General features: G+C 34.7%; 1 protein-coding gene across 17 annotated transcripts; it reads right to left on the bottom strand.

Annotated features, from left to right (window-relative positions):
- Positions 1-221: 221 nt before the first annotated feature.
- On the bottom strand, positions 222-26,835 carry MATR3 (matrin 3). 17 transcript variants are annotated; one of them, XM_019740281.2, is made up of 15 exons: positions 26,554-26,716; positions 15,602-16,686; positions 10,715-10,776; positions 9,700-9,741; positions 9,273-9,385; positions 8,975-9,027; positions 8,409-8,534; positions 7,461-7,586; positions 7,149-7,316; positions 6,637-6,768; positions 6,120-6,163; positions 5,668-6,037; positions 3,513-3,879; positions 2,924-3,045; positions 222-1,320 (listed from the first exon to the last, which is right to left on the bottom strand). In XM_019740281.2, the coding sequence occupies exons 2-15, from the start codon at positions 16,511-16,513 to the stop codon at positions 1,270-1,272; spliced, it is 2,688 nt and encodes an 895-aa protein (XP_019595840.1). In that variant the 5' UTR covers positions 16,514-16,686; positions 26,554-26,716; the 3' UTR covers positions 222-1,269. The 17 variants fall into 17 exon arrangements, with proteins under 17 accessions (XP_019595840.1, XP_074169700.1, XP_019595838.1 ...); XM_074313599.1 differs by having other exon boundaries at positions 3,513-3,735; XM_019740279.2 differs by having other exon boundaries at positions 26,520-26,659.
- Between the last annotated feature and the right edge of the window lie 706 nt (positions 26,836-27,541).

The following is a 27,541-nucleotide window of genomic DNA, read 5'->3' as shown; positions in this document are numbered from 1 at the left end:
CTTTGCCCTTAGCATTTTAAACTCCCAAGATTTTGAAAAATAATGCATAGCCATTTTTTTTTTGTTATGTAACAGGAACAAAAAAATCCACCAGCACCCAAAACTTTAAAACTCAAATCTTTAGTAGCAGTCTTTAGAGCACTCTAGATTAAAAATGTAAAAATTGGTTAAAGCATGCAAAAAAGTGTAATAGTGAATAAAAACCACAACTGACAAATATATTGGTTAACATTCCAAACATGTATAACCAATGAACATGGCCTAGGTTCTTTTTTATTGGTATTCACTTCAGAAACTTGAATCCACAGATATAAGCAGTTTATAACCAGAAAGTTACAAGTAAACACAGATTATACATGCAAATTTCTGTTCACAAAGGTCACATGTGCAGGTATATATGAATTAGAAGCGTGCGTCTAGATTATGGCCAAACTGTTTTTAAAAATGCAGAAATGTAAAATTACATCTTGAAAATATGAAGAGATGGTCTACACACTTCAATAATCAAATGTTGCTTATACCAGATGTATGACAGCTACAGGATTCAAGTGACAAGCAATAAAGTCTCAAGAAATTAATACTGGTCAAAGAGAACGGGAATATTTTTACATTTCACTGAAAATACATTGACTACTAGAATACGAAATCTAGCAGGAACTTAGGGAAAAAATTACAAAATCTAAAGCCAATTACTTAATATTTCTTATTACCTAAACAACAGCATAACATTAAAAGAAAACTGCACCCGCATTTTAATCGCTAATCTCACATTAATGAAGTTCTCCAAAAATGAAATGCAACCAAAAGCGCTTCAAACTCCAAATTAAAGTCTGCAAGGCTCAGATTAAAATGTGGAATGTTTCAGATGAAAGTAATAAAAATACAATTGCTTTTGTTCTTTATTGAATGGAATTAAAAGTTTTGACATTTCTTTGAAGCTTAGAACTACTAAATTTCATTTCTTTGAATAGTTCTATGCATCTTTTTCTTAGTGGTGCAAGTTGTCTTAAGTAGCTTTACAAAGTCAGTCTCTACTAAGTACTCCTGTCTGTTACCATTCTGATAAAACAAAAACAATTTTTCATTAACTTAACCGTGTATGTATTTTTGCTATAACACTTAACACATGAACAGACATCTATTATTTTTCCACTAAAACAAAAGAGTACAATAGTTTTCTTCTAACTACCAGTACTGTATTTAAAAAAGGTTAACATTAAAAACAAAGAACCACTATTTTCTTTGAAATCATTAAGCTTCTTGCACATCTTAAGCTTCCTTCTTCTGCCTGCGTTCCTCTGCCAGTTTATTCAGAAATTTCTGCAGAAAAAACATATAGGGATTAAATAAGTTATTTAAGAGGAACATAAATCGGTTAATTCCAAAATAAAATATTCTATCCAAATTTGGGGGTTTGGTGTAATTAAACTATATAACCGTATCATTATTTTAAAGATTCAGTTATTCCTATTAGTCAGTGAAAAAAACGGGTTTAGGACAGCACAATAAGACGGGGGAAAATGGTAAAATGTGAAAAACGTTTCTTTCAAGGTGAAATTAACACTAACTTATAGAGATGAGAAAACACGACCATAGTCAGAACTGCTGCTACTCCAAGAACACGTATTAGTGAAAATGACGTGCATTTATTCAATGCCCCGTCCACTAAAAATGGGCAAATTTTTCTTAAAGGGCCAGTAGTAGTAAATATTTTAGGTCTGTGGGCCACTCAGTCTTTATTTCAACTACCCTTTTCTGCTGTGATAGCAATAAAAGCAGCCACAGACAGTACTTAAATGAATGATTGTGGCTGTATTCCAAGAAAACTTTATTTACAAAAGGCAGTGGCTACGTTGAAAGTGTAGCTTGCTGACTCTTGTATTAGACCTATAACTTCTAGAGCTCATGGAAACAAGAGATCTGTCAAGACATTAATGAAAGTACAAAAAAGAAAAAAAAATCTAATCTGAAACATCAAAAGCATGATATTCTTTATAAAGTATCAAGCAACCCAGAGAACACTTTTTTATATTTATCTAGGTAATACATAGTTTCTGCCCCCAAAAAGCTTAATATCAAATCAGATAAAATTTGTTAAGATTACTCCCACCATTGAAAATAACCTTTTCATATCCATTATGAAAACATATGTATAAGCAGCAAAGAACACTTGTATTTAAAACAAATGATTCAGCCAAGAACTGGATTTCCTAAATTCAATGCTATCTTTTATTTTCTTCCTTTTTTGAAAAAACAAAAAAACCCAAAAACCGTTTTATTTATTTAAGTGTGTTTTTCCAGGATCCATCAGCTCTAAGTCAAGCAGTTGTTTCAATCTAGGTGTGGAGGGAGCAGCTCACAGTGGCTCACGTGGACAGCGAACCCGCAACCTTGTTGTTAAGAGCACTGCGCTCTAACCGAGCTAACTGGCTGTCCCACAATTAAATGCTATCTTTATCCAGCTAGTCAACACACAGAACATGTCTGATAACTGGATAGTTTTGTAGTTTTATGTTATACAGCAGTGTGAAAAACCAAGTTATCTACAATTATGAGTTTAACTCCTACTTTCAAGTTTCCCCCCATTATTTGTTTCAGTGCTTAGTCCTTAAAGAGGCCACTAAAATACCAAATTTAAAAATATCCAAATAGGAATTTGTATTACAAATTTGTTGGGGGCGGCGGGTTGGAGTGTGTTGCTCTGAACAACAGGGCTGCCGGTTCGATCCCCACATGGGCCACTGTGAGCTGTGCCCGCCACAACTAGATTGAAACAGCTACTTGACTTGGAGCTTATGGGTCCTGGAAAAAAACACTTAAAATGTGTTATCTGTGTCCACAGAAGGTATTATACACATTTTATTTTCTATAAATTACATGATTTGTTAGTTTTCACTAAAGAACTCTTAAGATTTAGCCTTACCTTTAATTTCTGATAATGAGGAAGGCTGCTGCAATGAGTATTCTTTGCAACTTCTTCATTTGTATAAAAGAGTGAACACAGCTTACAGTAAAACCCTGTTTTAGGTATCACATAGTCTATACCTAGAACACAAACATACATTCTTACAAATTCAGTAAACTGAGTATTTTAATTAGTGTTCTCAAATCCAATATGGCCTAAGCTAAAACAAAATTAAACAAAAAAAATGACATTAGTTAATAACTGAGTTGTATTTAATTGATGTGTAAGGTCCCACCTATTTATACTCTTAAGAAGGCAGAAATATAACAGGTATACAAAACAAAAAACGATGTGAAATTCTCAGAAACCTTGATGAGAAGAAAAGAGAACATTGCATAATGGTAACAAAAGATACAAAATCAGGAGACTCGGTTAAGAAAAAGGAGAATATATCAATTAAGATTTACAAATTGTTCTGTACAGAAATAAATTTAAATACTATCAGAGCTTATTTAAAAATCAATTTAAAGACAGACCAATTAAAAAAATCTTATTTAGTAAGAGTTTGGGGAGGGTGAGAGGGGAAGAACAAAGCCTTAAATCTCACCAACAGGAACATTGGGCTGATATGGTCCAATTCTATACTCATCTGGGATTGTACAGTCCTCCTTGTTTTCATCACTTTGGCCATCTGCGTTTTCACTTGTATCTTTGTTAGGATCATCAGCATTCTCAGCAGATTCAGCACCTGGTTCTGTATTTTCCTCATTTTTAATTCCATTTTCCAACGCTGCTTCGTTTTCTTGATCAAGTTCCTCGACCTTGTCCACCTTAATTTCAACCAAATCATCATCATTTTTGTCAGCAGATTTAAATGCCATGCCCGATTTACGAAGTTTCTGAAGTTCCGAATCTTCCTCATCACCAACCTCATCTAGAGTGACAAAACCTTCCATACTCCCTGGGAAACGACGCTGTTAAGAAAGACAAATTTACTCTGCAACAATTATCCTGCAGCATCCCTTCCATTTGTTTTACTTGAAGGGAAAGGGATAGCGTCTTTGTCTTTACTCATTCTCTCAAAATACTGACTTTTTCTCTTTTTCCCCCCAAAATCACTGATTTTTAAAAAACAAACTTAGCTTGTTTTAAAATTAAATAATTGAAGGCTTGCCTCACACAAAATGCAGAAAATAAATAATATGAGGACACTCATCCTATACTTTCTGACACTTCTTTGCTTCTAGGGACTGTATCAAAGAACTGATTTGATAGAATTGAATAATGTCCTTTGGATGACAGTATCTTATGATACAACTTGTTTACAGAATATGCAGTCTAAAACTGTAGTGGTTGTTTTTTTTTTTTTAAAAAATCAATCTCTGGAGCACAACTGCCTAGCTTTAAATTTTGGCTTTGCCACTTATAAACAATATGACCATGGACAATTTATTGAACTTCTCCATGCCCCACTTTCCTCATTCATGAAATGGGGATAGCAAAGGTACCTACCACAGATGGTTGTGAGGATTAAGTTAATTAGCACACACAAAGAGCTTAGAAAAATTTGTAAGCTCTTACGAGTACAAACATATTACACAATAATCATCCACTTCAGCCAAAAAAATAATCTAAAGACTAAGTTATTTGACCAAGCCATCAAAACCTAGGTGTAGGGCCGGCCTAATGGCTCAGGTGGTTGGAGCCATCAGGTGGAGGCCGCTGGACTGATTCCCACATGGGCCAGTGAGCTGCACCCTCTACAGCTAAGATTGTGAACAATGGCTCTCCCTGGAGCTGTGCTGCCATGAGGAGCCAATGTGAGTGACCAGCAGCCAGTGTAGAGTGAGCTGGCAAGAGCTGCCATGAGCTGCGGACCAACGACAGACTGCCTCAGCAGGGAAGGGGGAAAGCGCAAGGCTCATAATACCAGTATGGGTCAAGGAGCTGTGTCCTACACAACTAGACTGAGAAACAATGGCTTGAACCAGTGTTGGGGGGAGGGGGCAAACAAACAAACAAACAAACAAAACTAGGGGTAAAAATTAGCTTTCTAATAGTTGAATGTTACTTAAAAGAAAACAATAGAATAAAATTACAAAAATTTCATTTCAAGAGCCATTTAACATACAGGGTTTCAAAGGCATTTTAAATGCTCTAATCCTTAATACAGGTAGTCAGTATACCATGGGTCTTTTGTTTTATTAATCTTTATACCATGTATGTATTTTTATATTCATATGCATGATATGCTTTTTTAACGCCTTCAGTAACCTGATATGCTCTGATTAGTAACATAGTCTAAGAAAAATATTTTAAAATCTAATGAAGTATCTGATCAAGCTTATGTTTCTCAAATAGGAAAATTCTTCAAGTTCAATAATTGACTGAGTAGCAAAATGTTTTAAGTATCTTTGGTCAATTAACTTATTGAAAACTCATACTCCATCTTTTTAAAAACAAGCTAAAGTATACAGCTGCCTATGAGTACTTACTACCACTACAATATAGAAGCATACATAGTTTTAAGTTTTTCTCTTTCACTACTAAAAAGTTCTTTGTGAGCTGACATTTTTTGGCAACTATAATAGGAGGTCCTATTTAAGCTATTTATTGCAGAGTTTAGACTTAAATGTTTATATTGTGGTTCATATCTGATTTTTCTAATTCTCTTTAATCTGACCCTACTATGGTAAATATGTTGAAACATTTATTTGATCTAGTTTTCTATTAAAATAGATCAATATACAATCTTCCTTTACCTTTTTAAGTTTTTTCTTTGCAGCTGCTGAAGCACTTGTATCTTTTTTCACAGCTTTGTCTGAAGGTTCTTTCTTCCCATCAGAAGTCACATCACCTAAATTAGCAAGATCTGTCTCATCTCCCACTGAACTGCCACTTTCTAGCAGTGCTGCTGCTTCTTCTTCATCTACAAGTAGTTCATCTTCAGATTCAAGAAGCATGCTAGGTTCTTGTTCTGTCTGGTCATCTTTTGTATCCTTTTCACCATCTTCACCTGACTTCTCTTCTTGTTCTTTACCTTCATTTGTACTTTCAGTCTTCTGGGAACCATCAGTTTTGGATTTCTTATCACTTGGAGATTCTTTGCCATCTGGAGAGTAAGATCTTTTTCTGAAATAAAACATACATCTCAATTAATTCCCCTGAGCTTAACGAACTCGTGCTTATACAACACACACAAAGAATGAATTACCGTGATTTATCTTTTTTCAGTAAATCAATGCCTCTGTTGGGAATCTAAAAGACAAAATTTTGCATTAGTTACATAAATGTATTATTTATTTAATAATAATTTATTATTAATTAAACAAATATTCATTTGCAGAATAATATAATTATCCAATTAACTAACAATTACCACCCTTTAATCATCTAAGTTTATGCAATCCTTGTAACTATAACTAAGAATTTAAGCTACCTAAGTCAGGAAGTTCATTACTATCAACATTTCAATAGAGCAGCGGATAATCAAGATTTTGGTAGAACTTTGTTCAAATAAAAGCTAAAATACAATAGACAAAAGCAATAAAGGTGTTTTTATGGAATACCAGATAAAAATCTCCTGCTACTGAGGAAAACCAGAGAGAAAAGGTTGCTCTTTCAACAACTAAAACCTATACTCTTAGCGTATTAAAATGTTTATAAGAATGTTGTGGCTTGAAATATGTGGAAACAAGCTTTATAATGATGATGAACCAAGTACTACATACCCTCAGTACCAATTTTTTATATTTTTCAGACAGGTCAACTTTCACACATCTCCCCTGAAACCATAGGGCCTTTTTCAAACAATGGTCCACCATTGCCATTGCATCCTCTCTGGTTTCCATCTCAATAAAGGCCTTAAAAAAAGAAAAAAAAAAAATTACAAAGGGCATTATTTTTCTTAAAATTGTATAGTATAGAACTCTAGTGCTTATTATTTTTTCTAACCACTTGGTAGGAAAATTTAATCTTTAGCAGAGACACAGATAAGAGTTAAGTCACCCAATAAAATAAGGGCAACTTGTCAGATTTACAAAGAAGCACTAAATATTAAACGACTATGTGTAGGTTTTCTGCAAAAAATGAAAAGTAATACTTAGAAGATACTACACAAATACAATAAATGAGGAAAATGAATTAAAAAAAAAGAATCATGTATAATATGGAAAGCAACAATATAATCCCAGTTGAAGTACGAAAAAAACAAAACACCAATTATCATCTACATGTATATTACCTGACTTTTCAACCTCATCAGTATATAATTCTTTATTTTCCCATAAGGCTCAGCAAGCTTAAGGACAGCACTGTCAGAATAGCCAGAATGGGGTAAATTGCTGAGATGTATCACACGTCCAAGCTCTTGCTTTTGATCAAACTTCTGGTCTGGCTTCCCTTCAGGTTTCTTTCATTCAATAAACAGAAAAACCAAAGAAAAAACAGGCAAGTTAACATTATCCTAGTTGTTAGCAGCAACTTTAAATAGCTAAAGTTAATATTAAAACAATGTATTAAGTAACTGGTAATACAAATTTGAAAAAAATATTACCTTTATTCTTTTATACTTCTGGGATAAATGGACTCTCACTGGCTTGCCAAATACTAATGCTGGTGTGGTTGTATAATAATCCACTGCAGCCTGAGCATCTTCTGTGGTTGCCATTTCAATGAATGCCTGAAATCACGTGCGTGCGCACACACATACATACACACACACACACACACACACACACACACACACACACACACGGGAGTACACAATTACAAATAAACAAACATTGCTCAAAGTCTTTTCAGATATATTTAATCATTAAATAAAAAGTACTTTCAAGAATCTAAAAGTAGAACAAAAAACCCAACATTGCTAACTCGCTAAGCAATTTTATTAAAGGTCATCTCAGATTTTATTATCTTCCTACTACTAAAACTATCACTTATGCCCAATGTATCCGAAATAATGATTTGGCACCAATTTGGTAGAAGTTTGAAATGATTACAATTTACTGCTTAAGAACTACAATTTATAAAGTTACTAATTATCCATCAGTACTAGAATTTATCTTTACAGCAGGTCCGTGAATAACATTTCATTATGATGAGATGCCACAGGAACTTAACTCTTGCTTACATTAGTTAGCCTGTGGTAAAAATGGTTTAATTCTGTCATTTCATCTAAAGAATGTTTTGATGACATTAAGTGAGGACTTACTATATACCGGGGGTGCCAAAAAAAGGTATACACATGACTCATTCATCTTTTGTTATCGGTATATGCTGAGTATCACATTTTAATACAGGTTTTTCCTTTCTTAAAATGTGTATACATTTTTTTCCGCACCCTCTGAATTATCATACTTCAATTATTGGCTTTTTCCTTTACTTCATTCCATATTGATGATTTAAGATTACACTGGGTTGTTTTTCTAGTACAAAACCATGTAATCCCTTTAAGAAATATATAGTAATGAATAAATACTACACATTTTTCAACTCATACCTCATTAATTTTATTTAAAATCAGATGATTTGAAATGACTCCGAATGGTTCCACCAGCTGTAATAATTGATATCTCAAGTTTTTCCCTCTCTGAAAATCCATGATGTGAACAACTCGGCTAGTTTCCTATACATTGGGAAAAAAATCAAGTCAGTAAATCTCTTTAAACGCAACATGAAACAGGTCATGCATTAGAACTTTTAGAGTCTAATGTTAACCAGAACAGATTATTTAAAGTAACAACTCATAACATTCTAGAGAATTTAAAAGCTATACAGGAAATCAAATGTTAGTATGGTAGGACAGATCTCAAAGTTTCATAAAATAGTTTGCTCTGATTTTTAAATTGAATACTGTGTATATTATCGGATAACAAGGTGCAATCTCTATAGACTACAGGCATATGAAAATTAAAGTTTTAACTTTTATCAAACCCACAGAAAATCCTGATGGCTTTCAAACTATACTAAGAAGTATGACACAGATTCAATTAGCAAGGATTTATTTAAATCAAATCACATTGCCAAAACAGCAAATAGAGTGAAACCAAGAGCTTTATTACTGACCACTCTGCCTTTCTGCATGTGTCTTGGTCCTTGCAGGTTTCCATTTCCAGCACCTTTATGGGGGAAAATATACTTTTTCAGTCTTCTAATATACTTGCTATAATAGGCTACTTCAATTGAAAAACAAATATCTTTCAAACACGAACAAAAGGACATATTACAAATATCACGAGTACCATGTCTTTTCATGAATATTATTTTTGAGTAACATTTTATTAAGCGTTCTTTTGCCTACCATCACTGCGTTTCATTTTTATGGTAAAAGCTTAGGGAAAAGTAACATGAATTTTATAATCACCCAGATTTCCTCTTGGTCCAACTGCTGGTCCCCCAAGATGAAATGAGGGAGGTGGAGGTCCCAGAATTCCTGGTGCTGGGTTTGTAGACTGCTGCAACATGAATGGATCGCCCCTAGTAAAGTGAAGACATAAAATATAATAAGCATGATAAAAGTATCCATCAGAAATAATTAAGACTTATTGTTAAAGCACCTCTTGGATGACTATGATTCCAATCTTTAGGGGAATTTATGTGCGAAGTAATTAGGAAAAAATCTATAATAGCAATAAAATAAAAAGTACTACATAAAATAAGTTACTAAAAATTTTGTCACCCAGTCAATAAAAAATAATTCAGAAAATATTTTATGAAATGTTGAAAGTTTAACCTGAATTCCTTATATTGATCTCCTTTACAAACCATAGCTTAAAAATTATTTAACTTACATTGTGTGTCCTGTATCATTGTCAGGATTCCACTCTGGGTAGCTTTAAAAAGACCAGAAAATTAACTTTAAAATAAAACTATCCTTTTCACAAAGTAGCCTTGTTTGGCCTCTAAAATAGAGATTATTTATTAGTAAAGTACGAGAATATAAGTGTTAGAAATATTACAATTTAAATTGTCATATAGATATTTCCAAAGGAAAATTTCAGAACTCCAAATTAATCTACACGAATGAAAATAAATGTGTTCTGTACTGCTTGAAAATGTAGGTAATGTACGTTGAAATTAAATTTTTTTTCAGTATTTAAGTCATAAGTAGGGAACATGCTACATAAGGAACTGGAAATATGGGCTACGTAGGGAAACAGGGACCTGTAATCACAGGTTTTCCTTCTCCAATATTAAGTACTAAGAGCACAGTTGAATTGTATCACTAGAAAGAAAGAACAGCCCCAACATAGGTAGGCATGTGTGAAAACTGCCATCCCCGTGAACAGTAGGTATTGTGTGTGCTGCTTAGGCAGGGCGATTCTTCAGGAATTCAATTTCATTCTAGCAGCTTAAACTCAGAACCAAAGGTATCTCCAACACAAAAAATACATCCTGAAGGATTCTGCTTGACAGCTTAACTTCTAACGATCCCCCACCCTTTTCTGTATATTCAATATTTTTAGAGCATGTATTACGGTTATTGAGAATGTTCTTATGAATCTATGCTATATACCAAAAGCTATCTTTTAGTATATTAAAAATTCTTTCAATTTGTATAAAGCACTAATGTTTATTTACCCTAGAAATAATATCAAATAACAAAGTGCCACGATCGCTGCATCTAATATTCCATTAAGATTTCAGATCTAAACATTTTGTTTGTAGTTAGTATTGCCTGGACAGTATCAACTATGCAGGAATAACAATGTGGATATTACAAGTAAATGATGAATTCCCGAAAACCAATCAATGGCTGTTTCTGATTCATGGTAAGGATGCTTTAAAGGTATTTCAAACTCCTACATTTCAAGAAGAAGCTGGCATCGACGACTGTGACTCGCTCCATTGATATGTTGACTCCACTCCTGCAGCAAAGTAAATTAGTAGAATTAACAAAAATAAAGATTTTCATTTGAACCATTCAAACTCTAGGATGTTAATCTATATGCAACATCATAGGCTGTACAAAAACCTGTCCATTTACTAATCACACTGATTTAACCTAAAGCGATTTTTCTGAATCCTTGTAGCTTGATCCTGCCCTCAAATACGCCATGCACATTCTTGGAAAAACTGGGTAACTTGGTTAACATACTAATAGACCTTACAGGGAAAAGATATAGAGTTAATAAAGATCAAGAATAGTAACTGACCTTGAGATCAGCTAGACATATTAATTTCTGCTGTAGACCAAACTAAATTATTCATGTTATATTAGAATTGTTTTTTATAGTACTCTAAATATGACAAAATATCCATGCTTGTATCTATTCTTCTAGAAAATATATGCTATAAATGTGAACAATTAGTTAAAAATAGAATGTTTAATTTCATCCAGCCTTTTGAGGTATGTTCCAAATATACTACAGACATTAAAAGCTAAGTTGATTCAACAGGAACGGCTTTTCTAGAAAATGCTTCCCATTTAATAAAAAAACTAAGCTCACATGTCCCAGAATTAAAGAAGCAAATTTCAGGAATGCCTGTTTCCAACTTTTAGGGAGGAAAACATTACATTCAGCCAATATTTGCTCCTTTGTGGTTATTTTAAATTTGAAGGGATTAACTTTTGTCCTATTTTATGCAAATAAATTTTCATTTCTTTAGTTAAAAATCCACATATAAATGATTAATGTTTTAGGTAATATAAGAGTTAGGAAAAGTAGGTTCTGCTGCCATTGCTTGGGGTTCCATTCCCAAGGTGCCACTTGCTAGACCTGAATCCCTAGCACAAAATATGTAAATTTGCTATGATTCAATATTCTCCTAGGGATCTGTGAACAGTAAATGAATTAATAAAGGTAACTAACTGCTTATCAAAACATTGCCAGGCACGTAGGAAGTGCTCAAAAAAAGTGATTATTACACTGTTCATAAAGCTATCGTTTTACAATTCCTGCTTTACACGTGTTATTGTTTTACAAATTCCCACAAAATGAACCAAATTTTCTAACACCCACACTACCTAATACAATTATATTTGGAATATAGAACATGGTCAGGCAATGTTTTTAAAAAGGGTCTTACTTAAAGCTGAACTAAAATAAGAAACCAAATTACAAGATACCTTTTTGAAAAGCTTTAGAATTGTATTTTATAAATGGGATCTTAATTTTTAAAAACTGACTTATATTACAAGTTTACATACATTCCTATGCCATAATAGAATTAGCTAAAACCCTGTGAGAGAACTAAGATGGAACACATTCAAAAAGAATGTCACTTCTCAGAACTTGAAGAGCTATCTCTCAAAGCTAGACTGTCTTTTGGAAATAATGGCTAATAGCTAAGGAACTCAAAGAGATCTCTGTAGTTGGCTCTACAACCAGATATTTGGGATATGAAAAGGTTTTACTTGCAAAGCAACAGACCACTGACTTGTTGAAAGCTACTTTTAAAATTGCTAGAAGCAAGAGGCGCCATGAGTAAAGTTTGCAAAATTCAGAAGAGGGATTCAACAATTAACTTAAAATTTTCTGAATGAAAAATGTTCTCAGATTTTATTTATAAAATATCCTTGAGAAGTAATGTGTTAGGAAAGGAGTAAGTTTACCCTATTAGGCATGCTTCTAACTCATAGAAGATGGAAAGGGTATCTAGTTGAACAGAAATTATTTATATCCAATCCCCATGCCCTATAAAAGTTCAAATTTATGGTAAAAGTGGCTGATCTTTCAACGTACTAGAAGGAAGGCCAAGATCAAAGACTCAGTTACAAACCTCCCAAGCTCGCTCATTACTAACCTGTCCTACCACACTTTTGCTGTTTGGTTTAAGGTGAGGATTAAGAATCAAAAGGGTTTTAAAAAAAACCTGTATCCTTGGATTCTACATTGAGGTAACTCTCCCATCAGATTTCTAAAGAACAAGGATTCATTTTTTGAATTCAGAAATTCTGTAGGAAAACTACATTCACCTTGATGTCTTTGAGATACCTAAATGATAATGAAGAAAGGATAATTTGGAGAAACACTCCTGGAATGGTAGAATAAAGAATAACTTAAGGGCTTCTAGAATAATACTAAAAGGAAAAATATGAACGCAAGTGACAAGACAGCGAAAGGGCAGTTTTCTTTAAGTGAAAGGAATTTGAGGTTGTACAGAAAAGCCACTTCACATTCTAAAATGACCTAGAAAGAAAAGCAACACCATCACTGAAAGTCACTTAAAATATCAAAAACGATGACAAATTAGATGATGTTTTTCAACTAAAAGTTTCTTACTTCATATTAAGAAGTTTTGATCAGGTAGGTTATTTAACATTACCAGTAGGTAAAAAGAACAGATTTTCCAAGTTATGCAGCAATACCAGAGAGCAGGATTAAATGTTTAAAAAATGTTCATAATCTACTTTCACCACAGGAATTTTTCTCTAAAGTCATTGTTTCTACATCAGCTCTAAAATGAGTAAAGACCACTACTAAATTAATTACTTTTTCAATAATGCAGATACCCAGAAAAAGTGAGCTTTAAGGAAACTAGAATACACTGAAAATCCAGGTACTTAAACTTCTTAAAATCGGTCCTATTTACAAATATAAATTTTGTAAATCAAACAATCAAAGGGCCTCTAAAATAGTTCTTAAAATGTTCCCAATATTTTGATAGAGTAAGGGCCTAAACATTTTTACAGGTTAAAAGTACCTCTTGCACTAGGTAGGGTATCTTACTCTCGAATCCACAGTTTCAAATATTTTTAAACTGTTCTTTTAATTTAGGTCCATTTACTATCATTATTTATTAATATCATTGTTCAGGAACTAGAAGGTAACAAAATTTGGTGAAAAAAATAATCATCTATACAAAATAGAAACTTTTCTCTGATTGAAGTCCTCTCATGGCTTTTGTGTTCCTTTACTCAATTGTTTATGTGCGAGCAACAAGGTTAAATTACTGCTCAAAGTCAGGATAAGCAGACTTCCAACAACAGGTTTTGATTTCAATGACTTCAGAACAAAGAATTTTAAGTCCCTTACAATTAATTTGAGACAATGTAACTAGCGATTTTCCTGGGAATTTAGAGATTGCCATTATTGCAAATAGGCAAGAAGTAACAGAAAAAAATTGAGTCACCAAAGTTTTAATGGACCTTTTCATTAAATCAACTCCCACCAGACCTAGAACTCGAAGTTGAGTACTGAACAAAAAAACTAAATTCCATGATATACTTAGTATATCCAACAAATTTGAAAACAGACAACACCAAAAACACCAACCAGACAGAATGTCCTAATTTCTATGAGTTTGGGGTTCTGTGTCTTGCATGAAAATTTACTTATGAATTTAAATTTAGCATTTGGTATTAATTTTTGATATAAAGATTAAAATATTCCTTGTTTGTGTACTTAAACTATTTGTACATTAATTCAAAAGATTTGTGTATTATAGAAATACATATTTAGCTAAGAATTACTTTTTAAAGACTTTTTCAAAGTACTCCAAATTCAAACAGTCTTTTCTCTTAATTATGTGACAAAAATACTGTGATCCAAACAGATTAAAAACAAAATCTAATGATCTATATGATTTAGTTTACTCAAAACTCACTAAAAAATACATTTAAAAGGGATAGATATGAAAAGAAAACCTTTCCAGATGTTACTGTAAATAAAAAAACCCTGAACAATAACCATCAAATCGATTTCATAGTAGCAGTATGTTCCAGTTAAAATAGAATTAACTATACAGCACATCAGGAAAAATGGATGGTCAGATTATAGATCAAGCTAGTCAAGTGCTATAATGTTGACTTTAAGTCAACTGCACTGTATATTGACAAAAAATCAGAGGAAGTAAAATTGAAACATTGAAAGAGAAAGGACAACATATTTAAAAGGGCTTTTTGAAAAAGTTCCCATTTTGCCAGATGTGATAATTAAAGCAAAGGAGAATACGCTATATCTCTTTTTTTTCCTCAAATGACTATACCAGAAGTCTAAGCCTAAGTCAGAAAAAGAATATGCTTATGAAGAAACACAGAGCAGGATACTGCAATAGTGGATTTCTCCAAGTCTCTAAAGGGATAGATGTAATATGGGATAATAAAAAGTGAGTTCTGAAGTATGTTTAAGAAAGTTGTGGAAAAGGAGAAAAAAAATGATGAAAAATTTCAGTCATAGTATGAGAATTTACGTTAAAGGGAAATTAAAAAAGGAAGAATGAACTAATCTAAAATATGAAACATAAACACCAGGGCTCTACATTAACTCTTTCCCTGTAGCCACAGATAAGAAAAAAAAGAGAATTGTTCAAGAATCCATCTTTACTACATACAAATCAGCAATCAAGACAGATGGAGAGCTGAAATCTAGCATCCTGAATGGCAGAGCACATTGACTGCAAAAAAATAAAAAATAAAAATAAAAATACTCAAAACAATTCAACAAAGCAGACAAAAAACTGCTTAAATATGATTAAGAAGAACATATTGATGCCAAAAACCAACAAGATAATCCCAGTGGATGACAGCTTTGTGGCCAGAAGTAATCTAGGCAGATTGTATTAATGTAAAGCCCTGGTTTAAAATGCTCAAAAAACAATTACCTTCCAAATAAAGTATTCTCAAAAGTATAAAAATTCTTGATCAACTTAGTGTCATCAGACTACAGAATTAGAGTAAAAGATATAGGTAAATACAGAATAGACACTACAATGTAAAAGAAATTAGAAGCATCTGTTGCATTAACTCACCTTATTAGAATGAACTGGCAAATCACATATAGAGCACAGATGGGGATAACCCTTCGGTAAGAGTCCATGGAAGTCTTCAATATTGCTACTTGGAGGAGCGCCCCTCTTTTTCTCAAAGAGAGATCTCTCTTGTAAGGGGCCAGGACCACGTCCCATTCTCTCATACTCACTGTCAAATTTATGATAGTTATGCGAGGTCTCACCAAAAAAAGAATCATCCCTACACCTTTCTCCATCTCTTAATCTGTCATCTTCATAATCCATTCTGTCATAATAACCAGATTCTTGAGAACGACTTCCATGGTCATAATCAAGCACTGGGTTGAGACTAGGACCACGATCATCAAAACTATCTCTTCTAAAGTGCCTTTTTTCTTCCCAATCATCCCTAGGTACTCTGTATGGCGGCTCCCGTGTAGCAGATCTGCCATCTCTACCATAACTCAATGTAGGGCCTTCTTCAGTTCTCCTCCTTTTAAGCTGTAGAAGGATTTGGGGCAAATTCTCAGGAGTAATCTTGTCCTCTGGATAACGACTCAGTTCATCTAAGTCTCTAGCAGACAGACCAAAGCTGGCCAAAATGTTACTGGCCTGGTCTGCGTCTCCACGGTGTTGAGAAGACAAAGGGAGTGGACCTCTACTTCCAATGTTAAATATAGACTGCAAATTATGGGAAGAAGTACTAGCAGAAGACAGTGCACTATGAGCTCCTTGTTGATTCAATGAAGAACTCATTCCAAGATTCATTAAACTAGCAAGGCGTGCAGTACCCTGGTTCATCCTTCCAAGAGATGCTGGCATACTTAAAGACTGGGTAGCAGCAGCAAGAAGGCCTATTCCTGCTGCAGACAGGTCACGCCCATGACCCTGCGAGTCCCTACCGAGAGATGACTGCTGGAATGACTTGGACATTGTAGAACTATCTCTTGTCTAGTTTAGATTAAAAAAAAATTTTTTTAAGATGGCCAAAAAGAAAGCTCAAACTAGAAAACTAGGTTAACTTTGCTTCAAAAAATGGTAACGCCAAGAAAAAGGATCAATAAGGACTGTAGAATCTTCTTCAAGCTGAGAACCAGCAGACAACTCTGTAGAAAAATAAGCAATTTTAGTCATAAATCCCTTTAAGTAGATGCCGTTTTTTTAAAGAAAAAAAACTTATGCATCATGTTGATTAAAAAAAAAAAAACATTTAAGATCTCAAACTTACAAGGAATTTATTATATATCTTAAACAGATTCCAGATGTATGCAGAGCCTGCATATATTTAAAAAGTAGTCTTTCATGCTAACATTTAACTATTAAAGGGAATTTCATTCTAAATTTAAAAACATTTCAATTGAAGGGTTAGATGTCTCGAGTACATCAAAATTTCAGTAAAAATATAGATGGGTCTCTTCTTTCAGAAGAATAAAAATACACCCTATAGTATGATGCTTAAGTTCCAGAAGACTAAAAACAAAAACAAAAAAAATCAATGTCAGCAAGTCAAAGATGAATCAGTTGTATTCTGCTTTAGAAAATGAGACCTATTATAACTATCAGAAAGAACCAAGTAAAAATCACAAGTAAATGAAGTTTAGGTGATAAGTACCTAGTATAAGATCTAAGACCAAACACAGTAACTGAGACCTTTATGCAGCAAAATCAATTTGAGGTGAAGACAGATGTGAAGAAAAATAAGTGACTTCCTACAGTTTAAGGATTTCAGCACAAATTTAAGCCGTATAGCTAACTGCCTTCTTATTGTCCATCCTGTATCAGGCAGTACTTATTTCATTTCTAATCTTACAAGGTAAGGAGAACTAAGTATGGTCAGTACAGAAATAAGAAACCTCCCAAGAAAAAACCCAGGTACAGGAAGTTTAGGTGATTTAAAGAAGTGAAACTCCCCAAGTTAGCATCCACCAACACTCATTTAATGCTCAGGGCTTCAGAACCTCTAGAGCTCCAAACAGGCATAAAAATGAAAATGAGATCTTGCTTGCATAGATTTCTGTAAATTTTTCACAAGAACAGCCACAATCACCTGGAAATTTTAAATTCTGAATACAATCACCCAAAACGTGTTTGTAGATGAATTTTCATTTTTTTCTTAAATTATTTTACCTCAGAAATTGTTATGCAAGAATTTGCAAAGCATTTATGTATGATTCTCAAAATATTAAATGATGTACGTTAATAAATGTCCTCGATGAAACAGCTTTTTATAATCACCACTACACACAGAAATTAAGTCTTAAGTAAGTAGTTTGCTACAGAATTCTATCTGGAGGTTTTGTTAAATTTTATACATCTGATCACCCATACACCTAAGCACTGATAGTTCAGAATATTAAACTTTACTACAGTAAAAACCAGGCAATATTCAATAGTTACAAGTCTATTATGGGGCCAATCCCACCAATGATAGAATCAAGCAAGGAAACACTAGATAGTGGCAGAAGAAGTATAAAAAAAGTTACAGGCAGGACTAGATTTTACAAAAAGATGTAACAAAGTTAAAGACACAGAAATGCTATCAGAGGTGACTGGAATTACAGATGTTTTGCACACCAAGAAAGATGAATTTGAGAAGACACCAAAGAAACTAATTTTGGATGCTATGTAAACTTAGGCTTTAAGATAGGTCTAACAAAATAAAGACAAGAGTTAAGTGGATTTTTTTGGATGAAAGTTTTTTTGATAATGTCGTACAAGTGCCATACAGAATGGCAGTTGATACACTGTGTAAAAACATTGGTAGAACCCTCTAAATTTTCACATATACTTTATTTTCAAAGATCAAAACTTTTAGAGGGTTTTTTAAAATCAATATTTCAAAGCACCAAGCTTATTATTAATTGCAGTTTTGCCCTTCATGTCATAGCCAAAGCTTTGTATTATTGAAAAGCCAGTTTTTTGAAAGAATTATTCTTTTCCCTCAGGGAAATTATACAATACTATAACGATCATGCGTAAAATTTTTTCATTCATCATATTTTAAGGAAATGGTTGTTGGATTGCAGAGAGCTCACTTTTCTTTGTCATATACAATGAAAATGGTGTATCTGCAAAAAGAAAGGTTAAGAGAAGGTAAAAGATAAAACAGAAAATGGATGTCAGAAAAACTCAGAAAAAGGGCAAGACAAACAATGTATATATCCCATGACAACTTGTAATTTCATTAAGAATAACCTTAATATTTTGGACTCAGAGTTTCAACTTATATGCAGCCCCACAGAAAAACATGAGATGGTATTACTGAAAAGAAACTTAAAATTTAAAAGTCAGACCTTTGACTGAAACACAAATAACCAAATGAAATTCTTAAACTTTTTTCATTAGAATGAAGAAATTGAGAGAAATCAGACATGTTAACACTGTTTAAGAGCATTTATGAAAACAATTCCTTTAATATCTTTGGTCAATGACAAACATAAGATAAACAAGCCATTTTAAAAGGCTCATTTAAAAAGTAGTATAATACTGAGATGTTTACTAAATTACTAAATATTTTTTAAAAGATTAGCTTCTTTTACTCTTTTATTTCCACAATTGTAAAATTTCCTTTTCACAGTACATTATACTAGAGATTAATAAAGTCTGAAAACAGTTCCTTTGAGATTAATATAACATGTAACGTCAAAATCTAATTTACCCATTTATAATCTTTATGTAATAAATTTTAAATGTGCATCAACGCAGAACCTTTCACTTCCAAAACAGAAAGTACCTCCACCCCAAATCAGAAAAAGAATGCCTAACTTCATCATTAGGCTTCAAAAATGCTGTTTACTATATCTAATACTCAAATTCTTAATGAACAAGCTTAAAACTCATTTTTACAGACAATTCTACTAAATAATTAACCAAGAACTTAAAAGCTAGTTCATGACCTAAAAATTGTAAATGCTACTAAATATGCTAGCTTCATGTCCAATATCTGAACAAATATCTGTTTATGTATGGTTAAGAAATAAGCTTCGGTTAATAACATTCAACCCCTCTCACTCCATAAATTACCTATCTGATATTCTTTACTGGATGTAGTTTCATCTCCAATTAAAGAACTGGAATACAAAAATATTTCAGAAAACAAAGCTTAACATAGAAAGTTCATGGAGAACAGAAACAAATGGTTGTTCTAGATTTTCTCCTATGTAAAATAAAGATTACCTGTTAGTCCTATTGATCATTCTTTCAGAGGGTTATTTACTTAGCAGGATTACTAAAATGAGCATAAGCAGGCTTTAGTTCTTTAAAAGATATAGGGAAAAAATCTTCAGCTTCTAAATCCAAAATTTTAAAATTCCACGTTTTAAAGGTACCTTCTAACTACCACAGGTATCGTTAGCTATGTTCTCAATTGTGTGAATTACTTGTTTGAAACAACTGATTTTAAGATGACAGAACCATAAAATCCTTGTAGATAGAGATATTTAGGAAGAAAGTGTTCATGTTGACATTATTTTAACCCTTCATCTCACAAAAATCTTACAAGAAACAGCTAGAAAACTATAGTTTCTTACAGTATTTTCCCCTTCTGAATTAAAACCACAAAGCGTACAAGAAATTTCAGATTTTCCTAATGTTCCACCAGTCAAACTTGCGATCTGTTAACTTATTCATGTGAAAATATCCCAAATATGTTTAAGGTAGTAACCAACAATACCAATACAGTAAATTCTAATCGTGTCACCAATAGATGGCAGGGATAGCTATTAGTGATATCAAAGAAGCATGATTTGCAAAGGTAGGTGCTTAATTTTTGTCATCAATCACACAAAAGCACTGATTCCTATAGACAGAACTTTTAAATCAAGTGACAACCCATTTCCAATTAAAATACAGGGCTAGGTAAATTATTCCTTATTTAAAATGTTCTCACTTAATTTTATAATGGTTTTATAAATAACTTATCATTTTAAAGTAAAGTAACATTAACATTCACCAGCATTCCACTTTATCTTTTCTCAGTATTTTATAACTTGCATTTCATTTAAAGGTTTGATTTTTTTAAAAGAACTATTCAATTTTTTTGTAGAGCTTGAGCCACTTTAAAACCTTGTACTTTAATGTGCATTCCTTAGTGTCATAATCTGATCTCACTATGGTATACCTATGAGTGACTTAAAAGGTTTTTAAAAATAAAATTAATTTAAATAGTAAACCCCTTAGGAAAGAAAGCCCTAGAGCTCTATTAATTTCAGTTTTGTTCAAAGCAATACATGCAATATGTGCCTGATCACACAATAGGAAAAGATGAAACATTATAAAACATAGTGCCAAGAAGGCTGAAAAATAGGCATTCATATTTTAAAATGCTTTAAGACTATTGCTCTTCATCTTATAGACCTGGACTCAACCTCTCGCCCACTTCTTGATTCTTAGGCTAATGATAAAAGTGTTGCAGAGAGCCTTCAGCTGCTAAAATAGAAAACATGTTAATATCAGTAGAAGGGATTCCTATTCAGACTTGGAATAGTTTCCTTCTTCCTAGCTTTAAAAATATTTCCTAGTGCCTTTGAATTAGATATTAAATAATTTTCAGATTAAAGCAACGAAGGAAACTGATTTATAAACCCATACTACAGGGTAGAAAGTCACTCCAATTACCTGACAATTTTGACTCTTGATTTTTAATTTACTGATACTAACTTGGCTTAACTCTTTATTTAAAAGCAGAATTAGTGGTTTTCATCAAGGAACCATTCTGCACCTTTAAGACTCTCCTCTCCACTCACTTTACGTTCTACTATCCCGGTTTCCACAAACACTGTACAACTCTCTGACTCGATATATACTGAGATTTCTGGAGCCCAAACATCTTGATCTGAATACTGGTTCTATTACAAAACAGCTGCGTGACCTTGGGCAAATTACTTAACATGAGTTTGTTTTCTCATATGTAAAATGGGAATAAAAATAATACCTATTTCATAAGGCTGTAAAAATTTAATAAATTAGTTCACATAAAACACTTAGAATGGTGTCTGGCACATGTAAGCACACACAGTAACCACCTTTTATGTAATCTGATCTTCACAATCAATTGTAATCTGATAAAATGACTGACCCAGCGGCACACAAAGAGCTTATAAACCTTTCACTTGTACTGTACTTCCTTATTTTATATATCAACCTAAATGTCCTATCCATTTCTACTTAAAGCCAGTACTCATGTTTAAACTTTGTTACTGAACTAGAAGTCAGATTTTAAAAGACCAGATTTAGAGATTGGTAGTAACCCAGACAAATAAGATAGAACAAAAGTGAATTCTAGTGAAAGTGGACAAATTAAACCTTTCTTTATTCTCTACTGCTAATCTACCTTTAAGTTACCTTCTCATCCTCCAAATAAAGTCCGTATGTCTCTATTTCCTCTGCCAAAACCTTACTGGAGATCTTCAGTACTCCTGCCTTTCGGCTGGCCTCCTTGCATCCATGTTCACAGCTCCCAATATAACGTCCTAAAACATCTCATTACCTTACACTCTACTGCTCAAAAACATACCACTCCCTACTACTCACCACATCAAGTCCACACTAAGGTTTTCAATGCCTTTCACATACTGGTTGCATCCTAACTTATCCAAACCCACTTTCCACTATATGCCAACACCTTATGAGAGAGGTCATTTTATGAGAAGACTGCCCAGTACTCATGCAAATATAATTAGCTGGAATGTGTTTCTCCTCTCTTCATTTAATACTAGTAATTCTCTTAAGGCACAGCACTCTCACTTTATATGATGCATTATACAAACCACTGTGTATACAAACATTCAAATTTAGAAACAGAATATTAACAAGACCTTAGATACCTCTTACCTACCAATTTCCAATGCATTCCTCCTTCCCTTCTGTAGTCCTTTGTTTTTTGTTTTACCACTTAATATATATCCTTAAAAAACACGGTAATTTTGCATTCTAGTTATTTTTTTTACAGACTTAATATGTATGTATTGTTACTTGCTTTAAAAAACTGATTTATTCATTAATTAAACCTACACTTTCCCTGCGATACAGACACCATTATGGCACACGTACTTATCTATTGTGCAGATGATGAACATTTAGCCTGTTTCCAATTTCTTGCCTTACCAAGAATGCTGCTATGAATATTTCTTGGTGTCTCCTGATGCTTAAGTGTAAAAATTCCTCCTCCATGGTGTTTCCCAGAATACCATAGCCCATACAAGGGCACATAGTTAAGTATTAAAATTATTCTGATGTCTCAAACCTCACAGCAAGAATATTTTAAGTACAAATGTTTGTATTTCTTTGATATTGCTGTTCCTTTCCCACCTACTGCATGAATCAGGTGTTCAAATGCTTCCCTTGAAAAGTTCACATTTGGTATAGGTCCTTCTATGGGTTACTATACCAAAGGAAGATGTTTAATATCCTAGTAATCCCCACAAAGGGGGCGTGTGTGGGAAACCCATATAAATCACCTTGAAAAATTAGAAAGTTCTGTACCTTCATTAGCAAATTATGATACTGCAAATCAAAGATCCTATTTAGACCCTCATATCAATTGACTGCTTTCCATATTTGATGCATTTTACTGCCTGCCCACTATGACATGTACCACAGATGTTTCCCCCCTTTGTTGTTTTTATCCAACAGCAGTCGCTGGGAAGAACTACACCCCATTCCCCCATTGGTATACCTTCTTTGTTTTCTTGCTAACCTAATTCTGCCTTAAGGTATGTACCAACAACCAACCACAGGCTAGTGTAACTCGTGATCAAAGAGAATGTCAGAGACATGCCATCTTCAAAATTTTCCAGAAAAAAAGCAAGTATTCTGTATCAATTAGCTTTTAACCTTTAGAATAGCTTTTTAAATTTTTAACCAGTGAGAATGCCCATTACATAGCTAAGAATTATAAATTTCAACGCTTTATTTCCAGGACAGTGTTGACCTTGGAATAACCTTGCACACACCGCAAAACTACAGTCTACAACCCTTCCAACCTACTCAACCAACTTTGTATTGTCTATCCCAAAGTTAAGTCACCCGCACTCAGAAACTGTTGCCACAAATATGGGATACTTTTAAAGCAATTCTAACTAAACGATATATAAAAACAAAGCACTTTTAACTAAAAAATGTTCTAAGAACATATAATACACAGTTATCCAATTCTTTGGTTTTGCTCATTCTTAAAGTAGTTAATGGCTGCAGTTCACATTGTAATCTAATTAGCATTAATCACAATGAAAACATTTTTACATAAGAATGTCTTCAGATTTCTATCTTACAATAACGACAACTTTATGTCACTTGAAAACTCTCCACTTCAGACTTCAAGAAGCTGGCTCACTTCTATCTGAATTCCCCTCAAAAATACAAGAGATCCTAAAATACAAAACAACATGAGATCCTGGTATTAAGCAGTTCTAACATTTACAAAAATGTCCCCTCCCATTACAAAAGTAAATATAATTTCTTGTGGAAATTTTGGAAAAATCACCCATAATGCCAACACCCAGAGCTAATATTTCGGGGGGTATACTTCTCTTTTTATGCTTATTTATATGTCCTTTGAATATATTAAATTTGGCAGTAGCTGAGTTTTAGTACATTTTCTTTCCAATTAATACCATATTCCATTATCATTTTCCCATCATTATTCTCCTTATTGTTTCAAATAGCTGTATAGATTTCCATTTGAGGGCCATACTATAATTAGATCTCTAAATGTTAAATCTTTTAGATTTTTAATATGCTTGGTAACTGAGATTAACATTTATGTACATAAATCTTAACAGACTATTTCCTTAGGTTACATTCCTGTAAGAGTAGTCCTTTCATTTTTAAGCCTATTTAGTAAGACATAAAGAGTCTGACTCAAGTATCCAATGAGGGCGCAAGCATTCCAGAAGGCACTAGCAGCACTGCCACAGCCTCCTTGGGCTTTAATCTTTTCTATAAAATTAGGGATTTGAATTACATTTTATTTATAAAATTATGTAAAACGTTTTCTTTGCATTCCGCAGTTGTTAAAAATTGGTTAGTTATCATTAACTGACTTGTATTATTATTTAGCATTTACACTGCCCTAAAATTAGTATGTTTAAAGAAGCCCTTATGATAAACAATGTTCTTATCAAGAGTGGTTAAATCCTTCCGAAGTAGTTCAAAATGGTACATAAAAGCACATAGTGAAAAGGGAGATACGTACACATAGTGAAAAGGGAGATACATAAAAATGATAAAGTGAAAACTTCCTTTCTGGGTAAAGTATATACTAATATTGTAAGCATATAATGTTATATGTAAAGGAAAAATTGTAAATTTAAAGGACTTAAACACGAACACCGTCTGGCTAAAGATCGCTTTTCCAAATCTTACATAACCAACCAAAAAAATCTTCATGTAGTACCTCAATTGTGTTTAATTTCAAGTTTGCAAAAACATTCTAGTTAAGTGGAAAGGCATACCACAGAGCGTTTTTCCAACAAGACCTGTTTTCCTCGCCTTCTTGACTACTAGAACAATACTAATGTTGAAAAATTACATCGCTAGGCTGCGTAGATGACCAAACCATTGAATTTTTTAAAAGGAAATTTTACTTTGAATATTTAAGCCTAAGGTATTATTTTTGTCCGCAGACAAGACAATTATTGTTTAAATTTACCTGGGAGAAAACTGTGCATTACTGTTTAAAAATCTAAAACCAATCTCTCTGTTCAACAACCAAAACGCAGCATCAATACAAAATCTCATGACTACGACCTGGGAAATCAACGACTCTCATTATTCCAGCGCGCTTGCAAGACTAGAAATTTCGGAATCGCCATAATCATTCTAGAAATATCTGGCTGGAAAACTGTAACTGACCCAACAGGAATATTCCACAAGATAGGGCCACAAGCAATATAAACACCTCGGAGATATTCCTCCACGGTAAATGGGAAGAGTCTCTGTGGAACACAGAACATGGCACAACGCATGAAAAGAACAACGATGCGACTACACCACGGTACTCCAAACCCTTTGTCTGGAAACCGGAAGGTCCCACACCACACGATTCTCTGGAGGAACCTAGACTGATAGTATTTTAATAAGGGGGAAAAGGACTGTGAGGTGATTCTCTAAACAAGTACAAATCTCCTGCCTCGCAGCGTACTGCAGAAGGCTTTATCCAAGACGCAATACGAAAAACAAGCGTTAACGTTTCATTTTTTCGGCCATTTTTAAGCGATGGGGGGTGGGGAGGAATTGTTTCTGAGGTCCGGCTAAAATCGCGCGCGCATGTGTGGGCGGACAGGGGAGTCTTAGGGGGCGCTATGAAGCGATGGGCAAGGAGCAGAGCGGAGGCCGTGACACCGAAAACGCTGCTCAAGCGGCTAAGCTTTTCAGACTCTACGAAATCCTCCATTTTGGGGCACATTTTCCGGCGCAAATGGGGAAAAAGCAAACACGTATATGGGACTGGCGCTAATCAAGAGCTTCGCTATCTTAACTATCCTCCCCCAAACAGCACCCTATGGACAGTGGGTCCCTCAGGCTTCCAGCGCTCCTCCCTTCTCCTCAGCGCTGCAGCTCGCGTGTAACGGGCTCGTTGTCCCGCCCCCGCCCACAGTAAACCCAAGACGCGGGAAGCTCAGCCGATCGGCTGCCCTCGGTGTCCCCGACTATTCCGCCACACCCTGGGCCTTTGGCTGACCGCGTGTATCCCTCCGGGACTGCTCACCTCCGCCGCCCGAGGAGGCTGGTTGCGCCGCCACTGCGCTCCTAACATGGCGGCCGCCGATTAGGCGGCTCACATACGCAGCGCGGAGGGAGGCAGAGCGGGCGGGCGGGAGCGAGCAAGAAAGGCGCGCCGCCGGCTCCCCGCAGCCTCTGTCGCCATCGCTGCCTCCCCCCGGCGGACGCGGAGAGCCCCCTGCCACCCCACCCCGATTCTTACCCGCTTCACGCCTACCTTAAGGAAAGGGAGAGGGAAAAAGGAGAGGTACCTCTCTCCCAGCGAGCGGGACGCGGAGGATCCCACAATCCCCCGCAGCAACGGCGCTGGTAAGAGGTGGCAGCAGCGGCTGCGGACCAAGAGCAAACCCACTCTCGCGAGAGAGCTTGCCCCCACCCACCTCGGGTCTTCTGTCTGCGCGCGCCAGGCCCCTCCCCCTACCCATTGCATGCGCTTCACTGGCGCTCTTGGCGGCGGTCGTTGTTCTCTAATCCCGGAGCCCGCCTGTGGCGGGAAATGGGACAGCCACAGCCTATAAGTTCGAGTCCCATTTCCCCAAAAAGCTTTTCCTCACCCCCTAAATTGCCTGGTGTAAAATTTAAATAGGGTATGTGTTAGAAGCCAGTCGCGGGAGTCCCTGGCTTAGACCCGATTGCTATTCTGATTATTTGCCGAGTGGTAAGTAGCACAAGGAAGGTGGAACAGATGCCAATTTGGCTGATCTCAGGTATTCTGTGGAGGGTCATTGAGGCGCAAGACAGCGAATCCATCCCACGGAAAAGACTGCCGCCGCCATTTGGTGAAATTGACTGAATGTAAAACACTCGAGACTGATACAGGTTCTATATGAGGGAAAGAATAACACGTGTGGAAAAACGTGAGGCGGACTCTGATAAATTGCATAGTTAAGGCTGAAGTCAATGGGCATTTCCCTGGAGTTTAAAATACAAATGCAAAGGGACAGTCACCTGAAGTCTGAAGTAAATTACTGAATGCAAGTCCTGATTAATAACACGCAAATTTTTAAAATCTTGTGTGTTGAATCAGATTCGCGTCTTTGAAAAAATATTCTGGGTCCGCTGTGAAGACAGTGGAGGGCAAAGATAGACTAGGGACCAGTAGACAATTGAAGCAATCATTTAAGACAGAAAAGCAAGTCCTGTTAATTTTATTGGCTATGGAAGATTGAGAGAAGTGTCATGGATGAATGACAACTGTTAGCAGTGCTATTAAAGAGCTCTGGAACATATTTCAGCTGA

The sequence above is a fragment of the Rhinolophus sinicus genome, linkage group LG10 (genome assembly GCF_036562045.2).
Source record: "Rhinolophus sinicus isolate RSC01 linkage group LG10, ASM3656204v1, whole genome shotgun sequence".
Lineage (NCBI taxonomy): Eukaryota > Metazoa > Chordata > Mammalia > Chiroptera > Rhinolophidae > Rhinolophus > Rhinolophus sinicus.
This window is presented reverse-complemented; position numbering and strand designations above follow the sequence as displayed.